The sequence below is a fragment of the Rhipicephalus sanguineus genome, chromosome 11 (assembly GCF_013339695.2).
Source record: "Rhipicephalus sanguineus isolate Rsan-2018 chromosome 11, BIME_Rsan_1.4, whole genome shotgun sequence".
NCBI classification, from domain to species: Eukaryota; Metazoa; Arthropoda; class Arachnida; order Ixodida; family Ixodidae; genus Rhipicephalus; species Rhipicephalus sanguineus.
In genome coordinates, this window is record NC_051186.1 from 140572162 (window position 1) to 140597561 (window position 25400).

The following is a 25400-nucleotide window of genomic DNA, read 5'->3' on the forward strand; positions in this document are numbered from 1 at the left end:
TCAAGCTCAGTAGCCACAACCAGGTTCATACATTCTTGTAAAGAACTTCAGACCAGACCCATCATGGATGCCAGCTACCGTTATTAACCCAACAAGATCATCGTCCGTGCAACTGGAACTCGCTGATGTGTCTAGCAGCAATAAACATGGTGAACACATCAGACCGGATGGCAGTCTTCAGCCGCCTTACTCTGGCTCACTTGGAAGAATGCAAACAAGGCAGCTATCTCCCGATACAGCGGGCAGCAGGTTTGGGCTTGGTGGTCTGTCATGCTTCTTGAATGTGGGCGTGAAAAGACAAGGACAAAGAGATGAAAGTAAACACACTGGATCGCCAGTGTGTGTGTGCTTTCTTCCCTTTGTCCTTGTTTTTTCACACCCACACCCAAGAAACTGGTGCGGAGACTGAACAAGTTAGCAGATCTCCAGTGGATGCTGAAGCAATGCTATTGTCCACGGCACCACAACCTGCACCATTGGCACTTTAGGCCACTGCTGCTTCACCGGTACTCTGCAGATCTCAACGAGTGAGGAAGCTACTGTGTTGATGCTCTCCCTAGAAACTGTCTGCGGCGGGGAGGTGTTACATATGTGTGACTTGTTGGTGGTGCCACCAACATTTCGTATGATTAATACGAAATAAAGAGCAGTAGAGCAGAGGCGGGTCCTAGTCCCAGAAACATGGTATCATGACAACAGTACCCGGCTATACCTTGATGGTTATGCTGATTACGTTTTAAATCGAGCTGATAGGCGAGGAGGGGGCATCGCAATCTATGTTGCATCAGGACGAAAATATGAACAAGTAGCACAATTTTGTAAAACTACATGTGACTATGAAATCTTAACACTTAAACATTTGTCCGATATAATTGCTGTCGTGTATCACCCCCAAATGGAAATATTTTTGCCTTTATGAATTTCTTTGATACTAATTTACTGGAATATGTTTCTGCTAACGAATTTAGGCTTGTATGCAGGGGAGACATTAACATAAATTTTCTTGAAAATAGTGCTGTCACAATGAATTTTAATATAGACTTAGTTCTGCTGGTTTTGTAAACTTAATTGGTACACCAACTCGTGTTACGATCGCTTCGTCAACACGTCTTGACATTCTTATTTCGAATACTGGAACTTTAGTAGAGCATACTGCAACAGTTACGTTAGACATCAGTGATCATTGTTCTGTGTTTATGACATATCATACGAATGTTGAAAAAAATCCTTCTAAGTCAAAAGTGTTCGCTATGCAAGACTTAAATGATAGAAACATGCATCTATTCAAACATGACGTTTCTAATTATGACTGGTGTTTTTTATATGAAATAAGTGAAGTAAATGTCGTGTACTCCAGGTTTCTTTCCGCATTTCTACAGATTTACAAAGTACATTTCCTTTTCAAAAAGGTCAGGCAGACAAGAAGTGAAAACCCTGGATTACGCAGGAACTATTCAAAATGATAAAACACAAGGATAAACTGTACCACAGAGTTCTTGCTATACGCTTGCCTGAGGCTCTGATAATGTTTAAACAGTATAGGAATAAACTAAATGTAGAACTTAGACGTGCGAAGAATGCTTATCATGAGCGTCTGTTTGCAGACGCCACGGGTAAACATCCCGATACCTTGTGGAGCATTATCAATAAGGTTCTTGGTCGCCAAAGGCATTCTGCCTTACCGGACAAGATAATCCCCAATAACACCGACATCTCTGGTTTAGCGCTCGCTAATCATTTCAACGAGTACTTTGCAAGCATAACCATGCCACAGCAAACACAGCAAGCTCCGCCAGATACGGCATCGTTTCCTTCCATTTCAAACAGTTTATTTTTAAATCCCACTAGTGAACATGAGGTATTTAGCACTTTTATGAACCTTAAGAATAGTAAAGCTCTTGATATTGACAATATACAGATAAAGCCTACAAAGTATGTTTTAGAATACAGTACTCCAGCTTTAACACACATCTTTAATCTAGCTTTACAGCATGGGATATTCCCAGAAAAAATGAAAATAAGTAAGGTAACTGTGCTTTTTAAAGGAGGCGACAGAAAGGACGTGTCAAATTACTGACCCATTTCAATAATTCCGGCATTTTCCAAAGGATTAGAAAAAATTATTTTTTCTCGCGTGTCAAATTTTTTCGGCAGAAAACATTCTATCTGATGCTCAGTCCAGCTTTCAAAAGGCAGGTCAATGGAAACCGCTTTGCTCACCTTCAAGGAACATGTACTAAAAAATATCGAAAGAAATATCTTCACTTTGACACTTTTCATTGATTTTAGCAAAGCATTCGACTGCATAAATCACAAAATTTTGCCATGTAAATTATCGCAGAATGGCCTTAGAGGTATTCCATTAAGATTATTCAAGTCTTACCTAACTGATCGCAACCAATCAATTTGTATAAAAGACGAGAAATCATGTTTTCTTCCAATACTAAATGGCGTACTGCAAGGTAGCGTATTAGGTCCTCTGCTTTTTAACCTGTATGTTAACGACATTATTAACATTGATACAACTGTTGAATTTATCATATACGGCAATGATACTACTCTTCTTATTTCTGGTCCAGATTCAAAGAAATTAATGGAACAATGCAGCGATCTACTTGTTAAGCTATCTGAATAGTCAACCACCAACTGCCTAAAAATCATTCCTACGAAAACTAAAGTAACGTTATTTCGCGCGAAAAACAAATCTCTTACTAGCAATCAAAGTGTAATGTTTGCTGGTAATGAACTGCAAATTGTTGATGGACATAAATTACTAGGTGTTACTTTTCCTTCGCACCTGACTTGGGATAAACACATTGAAAATATCTGCCGAAAACTGTCTGCTATCACAGGTGCCTATTTATTACGCCTTATTTTCTTCCCATTTAAATTATTGTACCTTAGTGTGGGCGACTACTGGAAAAACGATTATGAGAATTGTTAAGTACCGTGGGTCGTATGACGCGGCAACGGAGCAGTATCGGCAATGCTTCTTTATTGCAATCACTGAACAGTGAACCATAACAAGACTGAGAACAACTGGAAACACATTGGTATATATATACATCTGCTTCCAGCAGATGGCACTCTTCGATACAGGGTTGCTTCATTACAGGGTTGCTTGAATACACAACACCCCTCCGCCCTTAGTTCGGACGACTCAACAGTCAGCCAACGCCAGCACAAAGTCCCGAAGATGTTGGGGCATTTTCCGGGAACGCTGCGAGCGGCGTGGGCCTGGTGGTTGTACACTCTCCTCTGGTGGTGCTGGCTGAGGTGTTGCTACATCGTCCGAGGGCAGCATGGCTGTTGGTGGCTCCTCAGGCTCACTGTGGTCTTCTGTCTCGCTCCTACTCATTTTGCCACGTGAAGGGCTTGACGCAGGGCAGACTTCAGGCTGTCCTGCAGGTACAGTCTCTGCTACCCTATTCAGAGAACTGCTCCGACAATGAAGCTGGTCCACATGCCGGCGATACATGCGGCCGTCCGGAAGAACAACTTCATACGAGGTCGGGCCAGTTGATCTGGAGATCACGGCAGAGACCCATGGCGGGCCCTGGCTGTAGTTCCGTGCAAAGACAGGGTCCTCGGGCTGGAACGTGCGTGCAGTGATGCTACCGAGGACTTCTCATTTGGAGCAATTTTTGGAGCAGCAAAATTTCCTTTTTGGAGCACTTTGGAGCAGCAAAATTTTCATCTTGGAGCACTTTGGAGCAGATAATTTTGCATCTGGGAGCACTTTGGAGCAACGAATTTTACATCCTGGAGTGCAATACAGAAGCATATTGAATTAACATTCAAGCACCTGAGTATTATTACGGGGCTCTTATGAAGGCTAGAAATATTTCGATTCATTGCAAATCTCATGGAAAAAATCATCTCAGGAGAATAGGCGTGCGCACAGGGGGGGGGAGGGGGGGCGAAAAATCTGCCCCGTACATTGACCCTTGCGATAGCAATTATATGGACACTCTCGGCGGATTTTTGCCGTCGCCGTTGCCGTGATTTTCCGTATAAAGTCCAAATTAATAACATCACCATGCTTATTCTAGCCGCGGGTAAAAGCTCGCGAGCGCTGGCGACGAACGCGGCTGAAGCGGAGATTAAACTAGCCGGCCGTCTGTCTCCGCCGCACGGACAGCGCATGAGATAACATCTTCCCGCGTGCGGGCCTGCCATCGATTGCTCATCAAACAGAGAGGAAACACCCCGCCCGTCTTTCGTAAGGAGCATGAAGGGACGCCAGGGGAGCGGAAGGGGGGGGGGCGCATCTTTCGAAGGGCGCAGTCGCTTGCGCGCGCGCTATCTCGAGGCATCAGGAGACAGCTCGTAAACTCGCTGTGCTCTCAACGCTTACTTCGCGTTTAGAGAACTCGGAGCAAGAAAACGCTTCGGTTCCTGGAGGGGCCATAGTCCCTTAAACCAGCGTTTTGTTGAGTTACGCAAGATCGGATCCAAAAGAGTTAGCTGCTAGTCTTACTTCGTTTCACAGCAGAATTTTTTGGTATCGCATTCATTGTTTCGCTCTTAAGCGAAACTGTGTTTTTTTAACCGTTAGCTATTGACCCCCGAAAACGAGGGGCGGACGTGTAATATGGCGTAGCCGCTTCACTGTGGGCCGTCAGCGACGGGCCCGCTACTGACAGCTGCGCATTTGCGGCTGCTCCGACCAGGAGATATGATTTTACTAATGAGATGACATTTTCAAAAAAGCAAGCAAAAAATTCGAATTGGAACCCTAGCACATGAGCTCGAAAGGGCAGGGCCTTTTAGGGGGTATTTACCGCAGAGTGATTACAAACTCGGACGTGCTGGCGGAAGGAATTACGAAAATCCATGGATAAAGTATATCTGAGGAAAAGTGTCAACGCGTTTCCACCGTTCGCGTGCTCTTCCATAAACGCGAAGCAAGGAAAATTCGATATTGTCCCATATCTACTGCGAGCGATCACAGATTTCATTCCGCGATGTTCGGAAACGGAAGTGACAGACATTTTAGCGGCACTCATGTAGTTATTACTGAACGTTGCTTTCCTTACGTGCCGTGCGACGCTTGAAACGAGCTATCAGCAGCGTTTCTGGAACAGACGACGTCCGCCGATGAATCGCCGTCGCACTTTCTCGCTACCGATAGGCCTAGACGTCACGAGCCTCTGCGGAGAGCGCGTTTTGCTGTCGAGCCGACTTGCAGAACAGAAGCTGCGTCGGCATCGTGCATGGCATCGTGGCTTACTCGGAACGCACGCGCTAGCGCTATTTATTCAGCGGAATAATTCTTGGTCCATGATTGCGACTTTATTGGCAGCCCCAAGATCGAGCTGCATATGTTCTGACGCGCCGGGGGTGCGATTGCCGGTCATAGACGCCCCCAAACCCGAGACTTTGGCGCAGTTTGGCGCAAATTTCGTCGATATTATCAGAATGGCGCAGTAAATACAATTTGGCGCACTTTGGCGCAGTTGGCGCAGGAGTGGAATCACTGTGCGTGGTGCAGGCAGAGCTTCTGTGAATCTGGGAGACCTTTCAGGGGCTCGCTCTGGGTACAGCCGGTCTAGCATGGTAGACAGTCGGCGGCCGATCAGTAACTCGGACAGGGAGCGTCCCGTGGCAGTGTGTGGAGTTACGTGCTGCTGAAGAGTGAAATCTGCCAGGCGCCGTGCCCAGCTCCCTTGGATTATTCGAGATAGTGCCTCCTTGGTAGTTCATACCATCCTCTCAGCCTGCCCATTTGTAGATGGATGGAACGGTGCAGACGTTAAATGGCGAATGAGGTTGGCATCCGTGAACCCCCGAAATTCTGCGGATGCAAATTGGGGCCCGTTGTCTGATACCAGGGTATCTGGCAGGCCATGTGTTGCGAACAACTTCTGTAAGGCACTAATTACAGCACTTGATGTCATTGATGACATTGGGATGACCTCGAGCCATTTGGAATAGGAATCCACCTCAATTAAGAAGGTCTGTCCTTGGAAGGGGCCAGCAAAATCCATGTGTAGGCGCGACCATGGAGTCCGGGTCGTCTCCCACGGGTGAACCGGTGCCCGGGGCATCTCCGGCCGTGTTTCCTGGCAGGGAAGGCACCGACGGACCCATTCTTCAATGACTGCATCCATTCCCAGCCACCATACATAGCTGCGGGCAAGCACCTTCATTCTGACGATACCAGGATGACCAGCGTGCAAGGCTTCAAGGACACGGACACGCAACCTCTGTGGAATCACCACATGGTCGCCCCACAGTAAGCATCCCTTGTGGGCGGACAGTTCATGTTGCCTGGACACAAACGGTGTGAATACGAAATTCTGAGCACACCTTGGCCACCCCCTCCACCCCAGTTGAGGACACGGGAGAGAACACCATCCTGGTACAGTATTGAGCCACATCATCTGCATGGACAGGAGATTCTGGAAGTTCATTTAGAAGCATGACTACCTCTGCTAAAGACGGGTCATCCTGGCGCTGGTGCATTAGGGGAAGTCTGCTGAGACCATCTGCGTGGCTCATTTGTTTCCCTGGCCGATGGAGGAGAGTATGCTGGTATCCATTCAGAAAGATGGACCATCGCAGCATTCGTGGCGACAGCATCTGTGGAGTTTTCCGGTCCGATGTGAGCGGCTTGTGAGCGGCGATGTGAGCGGTCGAGGAGCGGCTTATGGTCTGTGTAGATCTGGAATGCGTGGCCAAATACATAGTCATGGAACTTCTTTACTCCTGCAACCACAGCCAGTGCCTCCTTATCAATCTGGGCGTAATTCTGCTCGGCAGAAGATAAAGTCCTTGAATAAAAAGCGATGGGTGCTTCTCTGTGATCTCGCATCTTGTGGCTCAATGCCGCTCCTATTCCATATGGAGATGCATCACAGGCAAGTATGATGGGCTTCTTCTCATCAAAATGTGTTAACACCTGGTTTGACGCCAGCAGTTTCTTCCCATGGTCGAATGCTATCTGTTGTGGGGTTTCCCACACCCAGGGCACCTTCTTATCCAACAACCGGGGCAGAGGTTCTGCGATGGTGGCCTTGTGTGGCAGGAAAGCATGATAAAAATTCAGAAGACCCAGGAGGGCCTGCAGTTCGGCTTTGTTCGAAGGCGGCGGTGCGTTAAGGATGGCTCGCGTCTTCGCCTGTGTTGGATGGATACCTTCAGTAGAGTGACCTAGAATAGGGGGAGTGTCCAAATCGCCGCGCAAATACATGGGAGGAGTGAGGGCCTTTTGCGGTGAACTCCTGCGCCGTGGCGCTGCCGTGCCGGACCCGTGGGCTTTCTCTGCTGCGGAAGCCGCGTCAAAGCGGCGAGCGTCTGCTTCGCGCCTGATATTTTGGCCGCTATTAGTTGAAATTACGGAAATTGGGGCAATAATAAATACTGCGTCATTGCAACTTAATACTACAGCGACTCATCACACAGAGAACGCGCTTGTGTGTTTGTGTGTTGTGAAAGGGGGATTTTGTATATGTCCTTTCGGCTGGTTTGTCACCACATTGGTCCACACTTCCACGGCTGTTTGAGGAACGCATCCTGCGCGCACCTCATCGTAAGAGTAGGCGCTTAACCTACTTTCGTGTGGAATGACAAATGTATGAGAATTGAAACTTGAGCTAGATGGCACGGATTCATCACGATTTAAGCAGCGCACTGAGGGACGAGGACAGGCGTACCTCTTCTTTTCCCTGTCCTCTTCCCTCAGTGCGCTGCTTAAATCATGATGACGAATGTGAACTTGCTGCAGGAGAGAATAAACTGGAGATAACCAGGAGAACGTAGAAGATACGCACGTAGTAACTAGCTCATGCTAACGCGTTTGCACCCTTCATATCCAATCTTTTTATTTCGAGCATTCTATTTGTTTTACAAGGCTGCCTCCCGCACTCTGCTATTTCAAGCCATTTCATGCGAAGCGGAATGTGTCAGTCAGCGTGGTCGTGGTACGAAAAGTAAAAAAATTACTCGCGTAACTCGCGTGTCGTTCACTTTGTTTACACGAAAATTGGCACGGATGGGCACAAATGTATGTATGCCTAACACGACCAATAGGTCATGGCATCACTAACTTCACATGCTTGCCATCTGCGTAACGACTAATAATAATAATACGGTGTGTGGCGCGCAAACCCGCTTTCTTTAGCCAGAAATAATTCTGACGATGTGTGGTCTGACGATTTGTTTCCGTCAGGTGACAAAAAACGTGGTGGTGACCAATATCGATGCCAACATGTAAGACTTACCATACATATTGAACAACTGACCGCATAGGTAAAATGTACGCAAAAAAATTACACGAAAAAAAAAATACACGGTCCCAGGCTTATGCATTCGCCTGAGACGACTCGAAAACGAAAGCCATCTTTTTCATCAGTCGATGCACTGATCCTCCCTCGCCCATCCCCGAAAGCTTTCTGCACATAACGTGGTTTCGGAGTGCCCACAGTATCGAAGGCATTACAAGCTTTCTGCCCCTCACCTGCTTTTACATTGCCTCCGTGATCGGCCAGCGATCAGGAGGCAATGCAAAGCTACCATGTCATGTGATGGCATCATCATATGACGTAACGTTGAATGACGTCATAGTGACGTCACAAGTTCTGTCGATCTGTAACGTCATGGTGACGTCATCGCGTGATGATTTTGTGCATTGCTCGTGTTACGAGCGATCACCCGAAAACAAACATGATTCTCAGCTCAGAGCAGCTGATTGCGCGCCTCTCCTGGACAAAAGAGGCTTGTTTTACCCGTCTGGTCATCTCTTTATATTTATTCAAGAGATGACCAGACACGCTGTTTATGTACTACGAAGCTTAAGCATGAACTTATGGTGGACGCTATATTGAGGTCATCAGGAAAAAGCGGAAAATTGCGGTCGGGCGCCCTGTTGACGCGCATTCAATTGCCGCTGAAACAATTGTATTTTATGTAACTGCTCATCCACATCTTTTTGCAAAGTCTCTGAACCGGGCGGACGCTAACCGCCGAGAACCGTGAACATATCTGAAGTTGAGAATCCCCGCCACGGTGGTCTGTAGTGGTTATGGCGCTCGACTGCTGACCCGAAGGTCGCGGGATCGAATCCCGGCCGCGGCGGCTGCATTTTCGATGGAGGCGAAAATCTTTGAAGCCGGGTACTTATATTTAGGTGCACGTTAAAAAAAAAAACCAGGTAGTCGTAATTTCCGGAGCCCTCCGCTACAGCGTCCCTCAAAATCATATCGTGGTTTTGGGACGTTAAACCCTAGATATTATTATTATTGAAGTTGAGAATGAGTTGTTTGAAACTGTTTTCATTTCGTGTGGTGAAGGCTTGAAACAATGCACGCATCTCGCGCGAACGTTTCATAGTGACGTTCAGCGATCCCTGTAGATAGGAATTATAAGACCGACGCATGACTTACCACAGCTGGCTCCGAAACATCTAGTCCATCTAATAATAATATTAATAATAATAATAATAATAATAATAATAATAATAATAATAATAATAAAAGTAATAATAATAATAATAATAACAACATGTGGGGTTTAACGTCCCGAAACCACGATACGATTATGAGAGGCCGTAGTGGAGGGCTACGGAAATTTCGACCACCTGGGGTTCTTTAATGTGCACCGTAATCTAAGTACACGGGCCTCAAGCATTTTCGCCTCCATCGAAAATCTAGTCGATATTATATACCTCTCTCTCTTTCTCTCTCTCTCTCTCTCTCTATATATATATATATATATATATATATATAATTCAAAAGAAAATTCTTAAGGTCCAGTGCACATGTAGTTGAAGAAATGGACGAGCACACTTACGAAAATTGCATATTTTTACTCATTTACGTTTCGGCCGTGGCACGGCATTCGTCAGAATGAACTGAAGTACAAGCGTACAGCCGCTTTTATGGGCATCAACACGTGGGTGAAGTGAATGTACAAAATTTACAAAACAATGATAAAACAAATATGGTACATCAAGCTGCATCAAGGGCATGAACAAGCGCTTATAACGATGAGCCATTGACCGCACTAGTCTCGATAGCTGCACGTGAAGAGACAAGACGATAGCGATTGTTCGATAATCAAACTTTTTTGCAGCTGTGTTAGGCGCGTTTTATTGAAGTTATGACAAAAATTTGAACATCAAGACATCACAGAAAGACACGACACTTTTCCTACGCTCTCGTTAATGCCGGACGATACAGTGTTAAGTGTTCGTAAGTGTGCTCCTTCATTTCTTCAACTATATATATATATATATATATATATATATATATATATATATATATATATATATATATATATATATATATATATAGGGGTATAATACAACGGAGGCGTTGTCAACAGTGATATAAATATTTATTTCCCAACAGTTTCAGGAGAGGGCCTCCCTTCCTCAGGGGATAACCAGGAGAACGTAGAAGATGCACGTAGTAACTAGCTCATGCTAACGCGTTTGCACCCTTCATATCCAATCTTTTATTTCGTGCATTCTATTTGTTTTACAAGGCTGGGGTTGGAGGGCTCCGGAAATTACGAGGAAGGGAGGCCCCCTCCCGAAACTGTTGGGAAATAAATATTTATATCACTGTTGACAACGCCTCCGTTGTATTATACCCATTACCCGAGAAGAACTGGTTCATTGAACCATATCTACACTTATATATATATATATATATATATATATATCTTTGTATGTATATATTATCGCATGTCGCATTTTCAGGCTAGATACGTAGGGGATCTCTGCATTTGAACAATTTTCTGAAGTGATGGAGACATTACACTTCTATTTGTCAATTTCATACCGTATTTTCGTTCAGGCAGCTATTTAACTTGTACAGCAAGAATGGGGGTATGATATCTGAATACTTGTAAAGCATTTTCTATATTACGCCTTATATGCATAAATTTGTGGAATAAGGTTAGTTTATCTGGCATTGCTTTTCTTTCAAATGTTTGCGCACGGTGAGCCTTGTTGTACGCTACCTCAGAAGCAAAAATAAGCCAACAGCATTGCGGTCGTATGGCCGTCTCTACTAGTCTTTTTTTTTTTTTCAATTGCGTCTTCCTGGTGTGCTCTGTCGATAATAAAGTGCCAGTGGAGGCTAATGAATTGTCGAATAAGCCGGTGTGCATATGGCTAGCAAACCACTGGCGACCATGAGGAAAAAGCTCGTAGTGTGAAGCGGTCACTGCGCGTAAGTATTTCAGCTGACTACGCGTGTAATTTACTTTTTTTATTACACTTAATTCTTGCATGTATGATGCTATTGCCCGATTACTCCTGCGAATAAGATTTTTTCGTTCTTTGCTTGTGCGTGTCCGTTTTGCGCGTTTTTACGCACGCACCAACGTTCTCGAACTCTGTGACCGGAACTAGGTCGCGCTGATGCCACTTGACACATGATTTTTTTGCATTCTGTTGTTGCCCCAGCACTAACACAACGCTTAAAGATGAATAAGCTCCATTCCGCACCGCATTATAAAAGTTAAGTAGGCTTCAAGTGCGCTGTGCGGAAACTCGGCGCAGAAAACTACAGCGCGTAGCAGACGCCCCTCGCTTTCCGCGCGCTTCCTGAGCGAGGAAAGCCCACAGGTCCGGCGCAGCAGCGGCGCGGCGCGGGAGTTCACCGCAAAAGGCCCACGCGGGAGCCGGTGCTTTGGACACTTCCCCTATTCTAGGTCACTCTACCTTCAGCATCAACTCGGAAACCCAAAAATTTCACTTGAGTCACTCCTAGCTGGCATTTTTCTTTTTGGAACCGTTGGAGTACCTCTCGAAGGCGACTGAGCACTTCCTGGTGTGAGGATCCCAAAATGAGGACATCATCAAAGTATGGAATGACACCCGGTAGTCCACGCAGGAGGTTCTCCATTAAGCTCTGGAAAATGCCAGGTGCGACACTGACACCCAATTGTAGTCGGCGAACATGGAAAGCACCCCGATGAGTCACAATGGTCTGTGCATCTGCAGATTCATCACTCACAGGCAGCTGCTGGTAGACCTGTGCCAAGTCTAGCTTTGCAAAACAGCTCCACCAGAGAGGGATGCCAGCAGGTGGCTGACCGCTGGCACTTTGTTGATTGTGCACTTATAGTCTGCACAGGTGCGGACGTCTCCATTTGCCTTCAGTGGTGTAACAATGGGGGTTTCCCAACGAGCGTGATCAACCGGCTCCAGGATTCCCTGTTGTACCAGTTTGACCAGTTCAGCGTCGATCTTTGGCCGAAGTGCAAAAGGAACGCTTCTGGCTTTTAGGCGGATAGGCGCAACATCAGGGTTAAGTGCCAATTGCACCGGCGGTCCCTTGTAGCAGCCTAGTGTCTCATCAAACACAGAGGCAAAGTCTTTGAATATGCTATCAAGTGATGCTGGCAGTTGGTCAATATTAGCGACTTGTAGGTTTGGGCAAGTCGGTTCATGATGCGAAAACTAGAAGCAGAGCGAAAAAAACGACGACAAAAATAAAAACAAACACAACAGGACTAGCACTGTACTGCCAAATGAATGTTTATTGAAAAATCACCATTTATGGCTATGCCACCGAAAACGCCTTGTCACACTTTGTGAAACTTTGCTACAAAGATTGAAACGTTCAGGAAGAAAAACTGATGAGCAAGAAAAAGACAAGATACCGTTTCAGTGATACCATATGTGCACAGGTTATTGCATAACCTTCAAAAAGTGGCCAACAGGCACCAAGTCAACCTCGTATTTTCCGCTCCTCGTAAACTTTTAACGCTGTGTGATGCTATAAAGGTCAAAAACAAATGATATGTACTACTAACCATGAAACAAAATTCACCAAGTGCACCTCTGATGTTGTTTATGAGATACCATTAAGTTGTGGGAGAGTGTACATCGGACAAACTGGGCAATGTTTTAATGATAGGGCCAGGCAACATAAGAACAATGTCAAAAATGGTTATGGCAGCCATCTAGCCTCCCACTGTAAAAAATGCGCATACACAACCAAGTTCGGGCATACAGTCGAACTCCGCTACAACGAACTCCGCTTCAACGAAATTTCCGGTACAACGAAAAATTCTCGGTTCCCCATCAACAGTCCATAGGAGTCAATGCACAAATATTCTCGCAACAACGAACACTTTTTCTGCTGCCGTTCCCCTTCAATGAAATTTGACGACGCCATTCCGGGCTAAAAAATTTGATTTACCGTGCAATAAACACAATCTCGGATATTTGACGCATTTTAGAACATAAAAATACAAATTCAAAGTCTAAGTCAGGTGTTGGCACCACCAGACACCGCCGCTGTTGACTGAGCATGGGGGCCGCCATTGCTTGATAGCGACGGCGATCAGACTGCCCTGCTTTCGCAACTGGCTTGAGTTGCTTCTTAGTCGCAGACAATCCGAAGCCAAAGTTCAGTTGCCCACACGGGTGCAGTCGCGGAACGATTCCTTTTCAGATGCCTTTCCAATGCTTTTCGTGCTTTTCGTGCTTCGCTAGTGGTCAGAGCGACGGTACATCCGTGTTATGAATGCGAGCAGCCCTGGGCCCTGGGGTGCAGTCGCGGAACGATGCCTTTTCCAATGCCAATGCTTTTCATGCTTTTCGCGCTTGGCCACTGCGACCGATGGCCGGAGCAACAATTCGTCCGCGTTATCAACATGATCAGCCAGCCGCGAGTGGTGGATAAGAATAGCATAGAATAATGCGTAAGTCATCGCTCAGTGACAGCACGCCTGCATGTCGCCGTTGTCAGCGAATAGCTAGTGTTAGCATATTAGTGCAACTGTGCAGTTCGTGTTGCGCGCCCGTGCCTCTGTTTGGTTCATTCGCGGAAGCCGTTGTTTCTGCATGCTTTTCAACGTGGCGTCACTATGCATATATGAGAATAGCGTCGTGATGCTCCTGGGGACGCAAAGGAAGCAGCAGACACTTTTTGAATTTTGGAAACAAAAGTTTCACTGTTCTACTAGCTCAGGTCAGCCATATTTTTTTCGATTTCACTACAATGAAATGTTCGCTTCAACGAACATTTTTCCGAGCACCGTCAATTTCATTGTAGCGGGGTTTGACTGTACTAGTTTTTTGACGTTTGGAAAATCAAAAAAAGAAAGAGAAATCGTGGAAGCTTATTTTATCAATAAAGCTGGAGATAAGTGTGTCAGCGCGACGTCACTTAGTTTAACTACTCATGAGAGATCTTTTCTCGATAAAACCTGCTAGTATAGCTATACGCATGTCCGCAATCGTTGATTTTTTGTGGCGTTTATTGTGGTCAATGTGTTGCACTCCCGTAATATCAATCCCAAGTGCAGGAAACCAATCAAGTCCAAGAAGACTTGGGCGCTTCCCCTTGACAATGACAAGGCGCAGCTGGCCGTCAAAATCTTTGAACTGCACTCGTACGGTACCAATTCCCCGTACAGCAATGCAGTTGGCTTGATAGTATCTCATGATGATGTCAAGTGGCTGTAGATTTGGGACACACCCCTTTGGAAAAATGCGTCTGGCAGTAGCGTCTGAAATGATCGAATAGGTTGATCCCGAGTCCACCTCCATCTGGCACTGTGTGCCTTCGATTCTGAGGTCTACATGTACCTTCTTCTTGGCAGGCTGAGACACTGCGTTGATAGCAGTCACCGCCAAGTCGTCGCAGTACACCAGGTTTGTGCGAGGGGCGTTTTTGGAACGCTGTATCCGGCCGTCGGCTTCGGAATGTCGACGTGGGCCAGACTGCCACCGGGACCGGCAGACCTTAGCAATGTGCCCAGTTTTTCCGCATTCCCTGCACTGGACAGCACGGAATCGACACAGGCGGCGTTCATGTGGGTCTCCGCAGCTGGCGCAGGAGGCACTTGACAGTCTCTCGACGCCCCGTTGCTGCTCGGGGCCTGCACGAAGCCGGAGAACGTCTTCACTGGCTCCTTGCTCCCCGTCATCACCTGCCGTCGTCCCGTGGTGAATTGGCTCGACACGCGGCGCACTTGTGCTTTGGGGCGAGGTAAAGCTTCCTTCTCGGGTAATGGCCTCAGCGGCGACTGCTTTCTCGACAGCACTGGTAAGAGACACCTCTTTTTTTGCCAGTAATAGCCGCTTCACCGTGTCATTCTGTATTCCGAACATGAATCGGTCCCGTAGCGCGGTGTCGAGGTCACTGAAGTTGCAGTGTTGTGCCGTGGTTCGAACGGCGGCGAGGTAGGCGGCGGCAGACTCACTCGGTGCCTGGTCGCGAGACGATAGAATTCGTAACACCGGGCCAGCTCCGGTGGTTTCGGCGCAAGGTGGTCATGCAGCGCAGCGAGAATCGTTTCGAATGACGTATCCTTTAAGTGGCTCGGCGCCACTAGCGCCTTGGCCAGCTGAAAGGTGGTGGGACCGCATCGGCTGAGAAATGTCGCCCTCTTCTTGGCAGCGCCCGTGATACTCTGTGCCTCCAAGAAGAATTTGAAGCGTTGTGCGTAGTCTTCCCATTCTTCCGGGTGGTTGATGTCGAAAGCCTCGATCCCGTCTGCAGTGGCAGCTGTCATCGTGACGAGTACGCACCGGAGCCATCGGGGCTAGTTTTCCTTTGCGGCGGTGTCCGTCGACTTTTCATCGCGTCCCACCCTCGTCGCCAGTGTTAGGTAGCATGGGTCGTACGACGCGGCAACGGAGGCACGGAGCAGTATCAGCAACGCTTTATTGCCATCACTGAACAGTGAACCAAAACAAGACTGAGAACAACTGGAAACACATTGGTATATATACACATCTGCTTCCAGCAGATGGCACTCTTCGATACAGGGTTGCTTCATTACAGGGTTGCTTGAATACACAACAAGTATATTTTCTTTGCAAAAGAAGATGATTCAGCACATTGACAATATGGGTTTTCTGGAAACAACACGGCCAGCTTTTCTAAAGCATCAAATAATTAAAATAGAATATTTCTACACTTTTCGCCTGCTTAATTATTTTTACTTCTCAAATACTGCCTTCAAAAATTTCCTTGTGTCTACTGCATCTTTGACACCCAGAGTCACATCCGTCAATACCACAAACAGTGATATGTGGTATGTTCCATGGTTTCGTAATAAATATAGCCTACAATCATTACTGTTGCGTCGTGCATATCAATTAAGACACATCAAAGGAAACATTCGTTCCTCATTCTTTATTTCTTCTTCGTCGTCTTCGCTGAGGCGGCCGCCGAGCACGTGCCATCTCCTGGCGCCGTAGTCGGCAGTGACGCCTTATACGACATATCCCCTTTTGCGAAAAAAAAAAATAGTTGCTACCTAATATAGTCCTTGAACTTCTGCGGTGTCTTCTTCTTACGAATGCTCCTTCTAATACACGCTTGAGATCCCGACTTATTGGGTGAAACTTGCACACTGTCTGCTGCGAGTGGTTCAGGAGAGTCCGCATTTTCATGATTATCCACTCTTGATGTGCCAGGATGCGATAGATCACCCATAACTGTACCAGACGATTGAGTGGATGCCGGTGACCAGTTCATAACAGCAGATGTGCCTGATCTCATTTTGCTGACAGCTGCAGGGTGAACAGCAGCTAACTTGGACGCGTTCCACACTCCAACAAGTACGAGGCTGGTCCACGCTTTTCAACGATCTTCTTGGGCGCGGAGAACTGTGAAGATAGCTTCCCAGGAATGGCAGATAATTTAACCCGCACGTAATCACCAACGGCGAAGTTTGGTTCCTTGGCTCCGCGTTTTTCATCTGTATAGCTCTTCGACCTGGTTTGCTTGTTTTTCACGCGCTCTCGCAACTGCTCAATCGCCCTTGACGGGTCCGTGCTGAAGCATTTGTCGGGCATGCCCACTATGTCGAGCCTTGTTCGAGGTTGGCGTCCATGAAGAAGTACAGCGGGCGCAGCACCAGTTGTCGCGTGAGGCGTACATCGATATATTTGCAGGTAATCAAGCATGGCTATTTTTATATCACGGCGTTCAAACAGAGCCAGTTGTATGTATGACTCCAATACCCTGCTGAATCGTTCCACCAAGCCGTTAGCTTGCGGGTAGTACACTGAAGAGTTGTAATGCTTGATTCCACGTTCTGCGAGAAATTCTTCAAAATTTGCTGATGAAAACTGTGGCCCATGATCGGATACGAGACCACGTGGGTATCCTTCGCGTGCAAAAAGTTCAAGTAAGAATTTCTTCACTGTAGGTGTGGTCGCGTCTCTTACGAAAGCCACTTCAGGCCACTTGCTGTAATAGTCAATGATTGTAATGGCAAAACGGCAGTCGGGTGAAGCTTGCGTGAAAGGTCCTACGATGTCGATTGCAACTTTTTCCCAAGCTTTGTCAGGAAGAGGAACGGGTTGCATTGGCGCTACAGAGGTACGTGCAGACTTGTCACAGGACTGGCAAATCACACATGTGCGCACAAGCTCTTCAATATGACTGTCCATGCACGGCCACCAATAGGACTCTCTCAGGCGAGCTTTGGTGCGACTAATGCCTGGATGTGACTCATGGGCCAGATCCATAAAACGACGTGTCATAGACGCTGGCACGACAATCCTTTCACCCCGGCACAAGATATCATTTACAACTGAGAGTTCAGCTCGCACATGAAAGTAAGCCAGCAGCTCTTTCGACAAAGATTTTTTGTCAGGCCAAGAAGTAATCGTGAAGTGCTTGGCTTGAGAGAGAGCGGGGTTGTTGGCACTGGCTTCTTGAAGCTCTTGCATGGTAACGACTGGAGACAGGAAGCATATGAATTCTTCTTCGGGTGCATCGCAGAGTAAACTCTGTACGGGCAGCCGGGAAAGAGCGTCAGCCACGACGTTTTCACTACCCTTTCTGTATTCCACTGTGTAGTTGTAGCACAGCAACCGTGAGGACCAGCGCGCAATCCTTAATGGACGGTGACCGGTACCTTTCGCTGAAAGGAGCGTAACCAATGCCGCATGGTCAGTCCGTAAGATGAAAAGTCTCCCCCACAGGTAAACGTGCCAATGTTCGCAAGCCCAGACGCAGGCAAGGGCCTCACGTTCGCCAACTGAGTACTGCCGTTCATGTGGCTGCAAGGTACGCGAGGCGAACGCGACAGTTTGCAGTGAGGTTCCGTTATCTTGCTGAAGTACCGCACCTAATCCATATCCTGAGGCATCAGTCGTGACATACACCGGTAAGTGAGGATCGAAAAGATGAAGAACCTCGCAAGATGTTAGAAAAGCTTTCAGCCGCTCCAAACTGCCTTGTGCTGCCGCAGTCCAAATGAAAGGTGCATGTCCTCAAAGCAAGGCACGCATTGGCTCCACAACGTCAGAAAAATGGGGGATGAACTTGGAGTAGAAACCTGCAAGTCCCAGCATCGAACGAAGTTCGTTGATGTTTTTAGGTGACGGTGCCTTGGTTATCGCCTCAATGGATGACATAAGTGGGAATAACCCTCTAGCGCTGACAACATGACCAAGAAAAGTCAGCTCTGCGACGTCAAAAACACACTTGTGGTTCAACCTGAGGCCCGCATCAGAGAGCCGTTTCAAAACAGCGCACAAATTGCCCAGATGATCCTCGCGGGAGCGTCCATACACGATGATGTCGTCAATGTAAAATAAGACGCATTTGCACCCTTTTAGGATTAAATGCATCATCTTTTGAAATGCTGAGGGCGCCGATGCTAGTCCGAAGCAAACCCTTTTGAAGCGAAAGAGTCCGTCATGAGTTATGAAGGTAGTAAGGTCACGGCTCTCTGGACTGAGTGGTAACTGGTGGTACGCAGAAGCTAAGTCGAGCTTTGAGAATCGCTGCGCCCCAGCCAAGCTGTTAGTAGTTCTTCAGTTTGTGGCAAAGGAAAACTGTCCACTACCACAGCTTTGTTTGGCTCCCGTAGGTCAACGCACATGCGAATCGAGCCATCCTTTTTCCTAGCTACCACAATGGGTGACACCCACTCTGACGAGTCGACGCGCTCAATGATGCCCTGGGCTTCTAATTTTTGTATTTCTGCCGAGACTTGCTCGCGAATGACAAGTGGCAGCCGTCTCAGCTTGCTGGCCACTGGTTGAACAGATGCGCGAACTTTGACCTTGTGACAGAAGCCTTTAACAGTTCCGAGCTCTTTTGAAAATAGGTGCTCGAATTCGAAACGTAACTCTTCAGGCAACACAGGTGTTTCTTGCGTCATCATAAGACACTTAAGCAGTGACCCCTGAATCTTCATGTCCAGAGCCGCGATGCCATCTAATCCAAGAATAGTTGTTCCTCCAGGCACAACGTACAATAAGATAGAAGTGCACCGACCATGGAATGAGGCCGCAGCAATGAAACATCCTTGAATTGGAATGGCGGACTTGGAATAATCGAGAAGCTGAACAGACGTAGATGTCAGAGGACACACTTTAGAAAAGTGACGTTTGTAAAGGTCCTCAGCCAGAATGGAAACCGATGATCCAGTGTCTATCAAGAATGACACAGAAATTCCCTCAATTTCTAATACTGCGTAAATTCCTTTCTTACGGCTCCAGATTTGACACACACTTAAGTGATCGTCTGGGTCAGCTGTATCGCTATCTTCCGCGACATGCTGAACATTTTTCGCGAACTTTCGTAGCGACTTGCACACCTTTTCCAAATGGCCAATTTTCTCACATTTTCGACACTTATGTGTCTTGGCCTTGCACTGAGGGCTATTTGCAAGGTGCTCCGCCGAACCACAACGATAGCATTCCTGCTCTTTGAAGGATCGTTGACTTTGACTTTGCGCCTTATAGCATGTGCACGTGCTACAATGCTTCTCTCTTTCCTTTGAATTATCTTTAACACGATGAACTTGTGATTCCTTTCGGGACAGTTCTCTGGCTTCACTTGTCGCCTGATCATGCTGTTTTGCAATAGTAAGGGCCCTTGAAAGCGTTAGGGACTCTTCCAGCAGAAGGCGTTCACGTAAATACTCGCTGGTCGTTTTCTCTATCAGCTGGTCGCGTATCATGTCGTCCGCCAAGTCACCGAAATCGCACGCTCCTACTAAACTTCTCAGAGCGGTGATGTAATTCGCCGCAGTCTCACCTGGGTCTTGTGTACGTCGACGAAACCGGTGACGCGCAGTAGTGACGTTCACCTTGCTCCTGAAATGACCTCCCAGCGTCGCGATGGCACGGTCGAAGTCATCCGGGCTAGGAGACGCCAACGTCCCTTCCGTGGGGCTCGAAGCCGCAAGGCTCGGGTCGTCCGTTGCCATCAAAGTCTGGAAGATGCGCTGTCCTTCCACGCCCAAGCAGTTGAGCAGAATCGCCTTCCGCCGAAGAGCAGGTAGGTCGGAGGCGCCCGAAGCAACCATGTAATTCTTGAAGGCTTGTATCCATTGCTCCCAAGGGATGACCGGGTGTCCAGGTGACGGCAGGAACGGGGGTGGCGGTTGTAGTCCAGAAACACTCATCGTAGAGGACGACAGGCGAACGTACAACACTCACGAAGATGAAGGTCAGACCGGTAGCACATGGGCTCGTAAATCTTCGTCGCCAAAATATGTTGTGTCGTGCATATCAATTAGGACGCATCAAAGGAAACATACGTTCCTCATTCTTCTTTATTTCTTCTTCGTCGTCTTCGCTGAGGCGGCCGCCGAGCACGTGCCATCTCCTGCCGCCGTAGTCGGCAGTGACGCCTTATACGACAATTACAGTACAGTCTACCACACATTTTAAATAAATATCAAGGTGCAAAGTGCAGCTCACTGAAGGAACTTCGAATACTTTTTGTTAACATGTGACGATTGATTGTTTTCTTAGTGTTCTGTAATCGGAGCCACTTACGTATGGTTTTTGTAACCCATGCATATATCTCTTTCTTCTTATGTATTATGTTTTCATTATTTCTTTATATTATTTATATCTTGTTTTGTGCATTTGTATAAACATTTATTTACTTTGAGTTTCTAACAATGTTACTATTTTTTCACGCAACCGCCACATATGCCTTGTAACGGACCATCGGCCCAGTCAAGCTTTTAGCCAATGGCATCCCCCCAGAATGTATGTATTTCAGGAAATAAAGTTGTATTGTATAGTCAGTTCACCGTCAGCAAGCACAGCTGTGCGTTTCGTTACTCGCCGGGTATGCACTGAAAATTTAACAGTCCACAACAGTTAGAAACTATTTTACTGAGCTCAATAATTAATCTTGCAGTATGGGCCAGTCTGAAATGCTTGGCAGGGTTGCGCCTATGATACTGTATCCTAGCCCTGTATCTGTGGAGAAAAGCACTTTATCTGTGAGGATAATGATGAAGTTCATTTCTGCGATAGAGCCAGTATCAGTGTTGAAGGTTTTATGGAATTATTGTCTTTCTACCTCGTGTCGACCCTTATAGGATGGGATGAGAATTTGTTCATAGTGACGTCGAGAGTCTACATAGGGTCTAGGGTTGACCCCAGCATAAGCGACAGCTATCTGGGCAAATTTGACAAGATGCTGAAACACAATATGTACGGTCTCAGTAAATGAATCTTCTACTACGTCGATGATTATCTTATTTTTCATTTTAACACTGGAAGGCTTCTTGTAGATATTCTGAGGTCTTCACTGAAGTGAGCATTGGTCTCACCTTCGCGTTTGAACTTCCCAAGGAAGAACACCTACAGTTTCTGGATCTGAAACTATTTTCATCTGACCCCACGTGTTGGATGTTTTGCTTCAGATCAGCAAAATCACTTGCATGTCATAGGGCCTCCCATTCTAAAACAGTGACAGATGGTACTATTGCACTTTCTTGTTTCCATTCAGTGCTCAGAAAATCATGTAAGCACCTCACAAACACAAGCCCCTCCCTTCAATTAGAAACGCTGTTGGTTTTCACTATCCCACCTCGGACCTTGGTTGCTCAATGTGAAAAGCTTTTGAAGCAGGCAAAAATGAACTTTGCAACACAACATAAGGATAAAAACAAAAAAAGAAACCTTTCCTATGCCCACAAGCTTCCCCATGGTCTAAAAAAGTTGGTTCCTGCTACAGCATACAGGTAGTCTTTAACCCTTTGAGACGCTATGTACACAATTGTGCACACCACTCGTTTTTGCTATTTGTATCGACTAGGGGCTAAGAAAGAGCAAGATACATCCAGGTTCGGATGAACTGGACTTCCTGCATAAAAAATTTGTTTTCATATTACTTCATTTTGCAGTGTACTGTTGCATATATTGCCACGCCCACTTATTGTTTTATTTTTATGTATTCGGGTTTGACCAGCAAGGACGGTTATCAACGCTCGACACTGTCCGCGAAGCAGTGTTCGAGAAGCTTCGCGATTGTAGTAGACCGTTTTGTTAAGATTGCGCGCCACACGCGAATGTTCCAGCTTTGTCGAGAGATAACGCCGCCACCAGCGATATTGCTTGAAAGTTCGATAGCGCCTGTATAAAAGCCGACGCGCTTGACCGCTTGTCAGTTGATCGACGGTCGACGCTCTGTTCACCGCTATCAGTGTATTTCTGTAGTTTGACTTCCGTTTCCCGGCCACAAGTTCGGCCAAATAAACAGTTTCATCTCTAAAACGCCGACTGCTGTCTTTGTCGAGGTCACGACCACGTGACAATATAATCACTTTGCTGAAGGCACTACCATATTCAACGAGTAGTTCGACGTGCTGCCTCCCGCGACCCATGTCAAAAGTATAATTTTTCTTTGCTCATCATAGACATAACTGAAAACGAATTTGCACAATATTTCTAACCTGAGGTTTAATCCTATTCATGCAAAAACAGAGCATTAATGGCTTCAGAATAAATAGTTATTTAATTACAAAGTAATTAGGAATGATTACTAAAACACACAAATTTTGTTTCAATATAATACTGAGTGCCCTGAAATAACATTGTATCAATATGACGCATCTACAGACAGTTCTTCATAGGTGGCGTCTGGAAGGGTTAATGCGCCTAACAAACTTAGAAGTCGTAGTGACATAAGCTGCTGTTCATAAGAAACTTGATAAGAGCCGAACTTCGCAGAAAAGAGACTGTAGCAAGAAACACCAAAATCAGTTTGTGCTAAGTGTTTCAGTGTCGTTTATCAAATCCCTGTGACTTGTGAACTTGTCTACATTAGGCAGACGGCACGCTGCCTAGACACCTGCCTTAGAGAACATACGAATAACTTGAATGTTAATTATGGTTCGCATTTACCTGCACACTGCAAGGGCTGTAAGTGCATGCCCACATTTCACAAGACAGTTCTGTATAGGCACAACGCACGAAATAATAGAAGCCCTCTTCATTAAAAATGCTGGTGAAAGATACATCAGCTCTCTTTAGTGGCGTTATAGCGAAGTGGAATCAGTTTCTCAGAGGTGGGATAAATATATTTTTGGTTTATTGGAACTTTGAAGGCTTCTTTGAAGATATGCTTATGTGCTGCCTTTCTCTACTGGTGCAAGATGTCAGGTTTATTTAGTCAACATTTTTTATTTCTGTTGCCTTTCTGCAACTTGGCAAGTGTTCCACATGGCAGCGACTGCACAGTTCATTTGAGTTCACCTTCTTTTTATCCTTCTTCTAATAAACCTTTCAGTTTCAAGTAAGCGCCTTCTTCATCTCTGTTGTTTGTGCAGCTTTGACCATAAGAGCAGTATTTCAACTACATACCCTATCAGAAGAGTAAAAAGGGTGTCTTTTTGCCCCACAACAATAATCTTGAAAACTCTGCACTTTCCTATCCAGAATACATTGTCATGATGATAACGACGTGCATGCCGTTCGTGCATGCCGTTCGTGACTAGGAAATGCCAAGTGCACAGCAATAATGCAAGGTAAAGGCACGCAACATAGATGATGACGATTATTGTGTAGGGAAAAAAAACCCTTTTCCCTCTATCTTTTCTTAGGGTGTAGCACTTGCCAGTATATTCCAATGACCGCTCGAAATTACGGTGTTGACTTAAATATGGTTTACAAGCACGTTCAGTTTTCTTGTTCTCCAAGAGACCACAAGAATGACGTCGTGTCACATGCTCAGCGCAAATTGAGATTTTTGCAAAAATGTAGCACGATGTAGCAGGTTTCACCTCTTGGCGCACCTATCACATCATTGCACACTCTCCTGCACCTAATGACACAAGCACGTTCAGTAACACTGATAGTTGGGAAAGTTGGTATGGGTTCATGATTAAACTTGGCGCAATGGACACGAGATACAAATGTCCTCGTGTATTCGTCGTTTGTATCTTGTGTCCGTTGCGTCGAGTTTAATCATGGACACAAGCACACCTCAAATCAATGTCTTTAGTTCGCATGAAGTTCAGGATGACCGAGAACAGCTTGGGGTCCCGATCGATGAAGATCTGCAGCATAAAAAAGCACTTTGTAATGCACAGTTTGAACTACACGGGTAAGCAACAAGCATACTTGGAAGGGTAGCGCTAATAGACATGGACTAGAGGAAGACACACGAACACACAGACGGAAGCGCTCTAGCAACTGTCCATCTGTGAGTCTTTCTCTAGTCCGTGTCTACTAGCGCTACCCTTCCAAGTATGAATTTCCAACTCGCCCAAGAAATGGCACTCCTAAGCAACAAGCAGTCACCAAATTGCTAGGTTGCACTCAAACAATTCTCTCTGGAAAGGCCACACGTTATATATGAACAGGAATTCTTGAAATATCATGCACAGAACATTTCTCTGCTGTACGGTAATTAAAGCCATTGTTTCTAGCAGTCTGACTGTTTCAATGGGTAGAACCCAGGAGCCGTACTACCACAGAGCGAATGCAGATTTGTAGGAAGATAGTGGGCCCATTTTGCATTTGTTGCTACTGCTCCATGCATTGTTGCTACTTTCTGACATGCTCCAAGCAGAAAGAACAAGCTTCCTTCTTGATGATGATGATTAGTGGTGTTTTGTGGCGCAAGGGCCATGGGTGGCCAAAGAGCGCCATGTCTTTTGTGTGGTGTTGGCGATGACCAATGATTTCGATGACAGGGTGTATAATGGCTGTATAGAGGCCTAAAATCACGCGCTATAAATAAGTGTAAAAGGGGTGTATAGAGTATAAATTTATGGCAGTGACAAGTGCTGTGATCTATGGGTGTGGGTTGAATGACGAGTGAGTATGGTATTTACAAGTGAGTAGCGGGAAAACAGCACGAACGCCTCCTCAAGGCCTTTGAGCCCAAAGGCCGGGAGGCAGGTGCTTCCTTTGATAGAAACCGCAGCAGCAGCCTCAATCACGAGGCCGCGCTACGGAGCGCCTGGAAAAACTACGTTGAAATTATGTACACTTTTTAAAAATTCAAAGAGGGACTGATATTTAAAAAGGGGTTCTCTGCCAATGAACATAGCAGGATGAAGTGGGAACTGCAGGTATGCAGATGAAAAATGCTTTCTCCTGAGAGCGTCTAGTTCCGTGCATTGTAGTAGGGTGTGAAGTACGGTTAAAGGATCGCCACAGTAGTCGCACAAAGGTGGATCGCCTCCGGACAAAAGGTATGAATGTG

The 25400-nt window shown here is 46.3% G+C and overlaps 1 protein-coding gene across 5 annotated transcripts in view; it reads right to left on the minus strand.

Annotated features, from left to right (window-relative positions):
• Positions 1–25400, minus strand: part of LOC119374811 (SH3KBP1-binding protein 1) — a 739328-nt gene that overhangs the window by 573014 nt on the left and 140914 nt on the right. For 4 of the 5 annotated variants that reach the window (XM_037645000.2, XM_049411037.1, XM_037644999.2 and 1 more), the window contains one exon: positions 24173–24246. The exons of the other annotated variant lie outside the window; for it this stretch is intronic. In XM_037645000.2, the coding sequence (XP_037500928.1) occupies positions 24173–24246 (74 nt within the window). The remainder of the gene's footprint in view (positions 1–24172; positions 24247–25400) is intronic. 5 annotated transcript variants of the gene reach the window in all.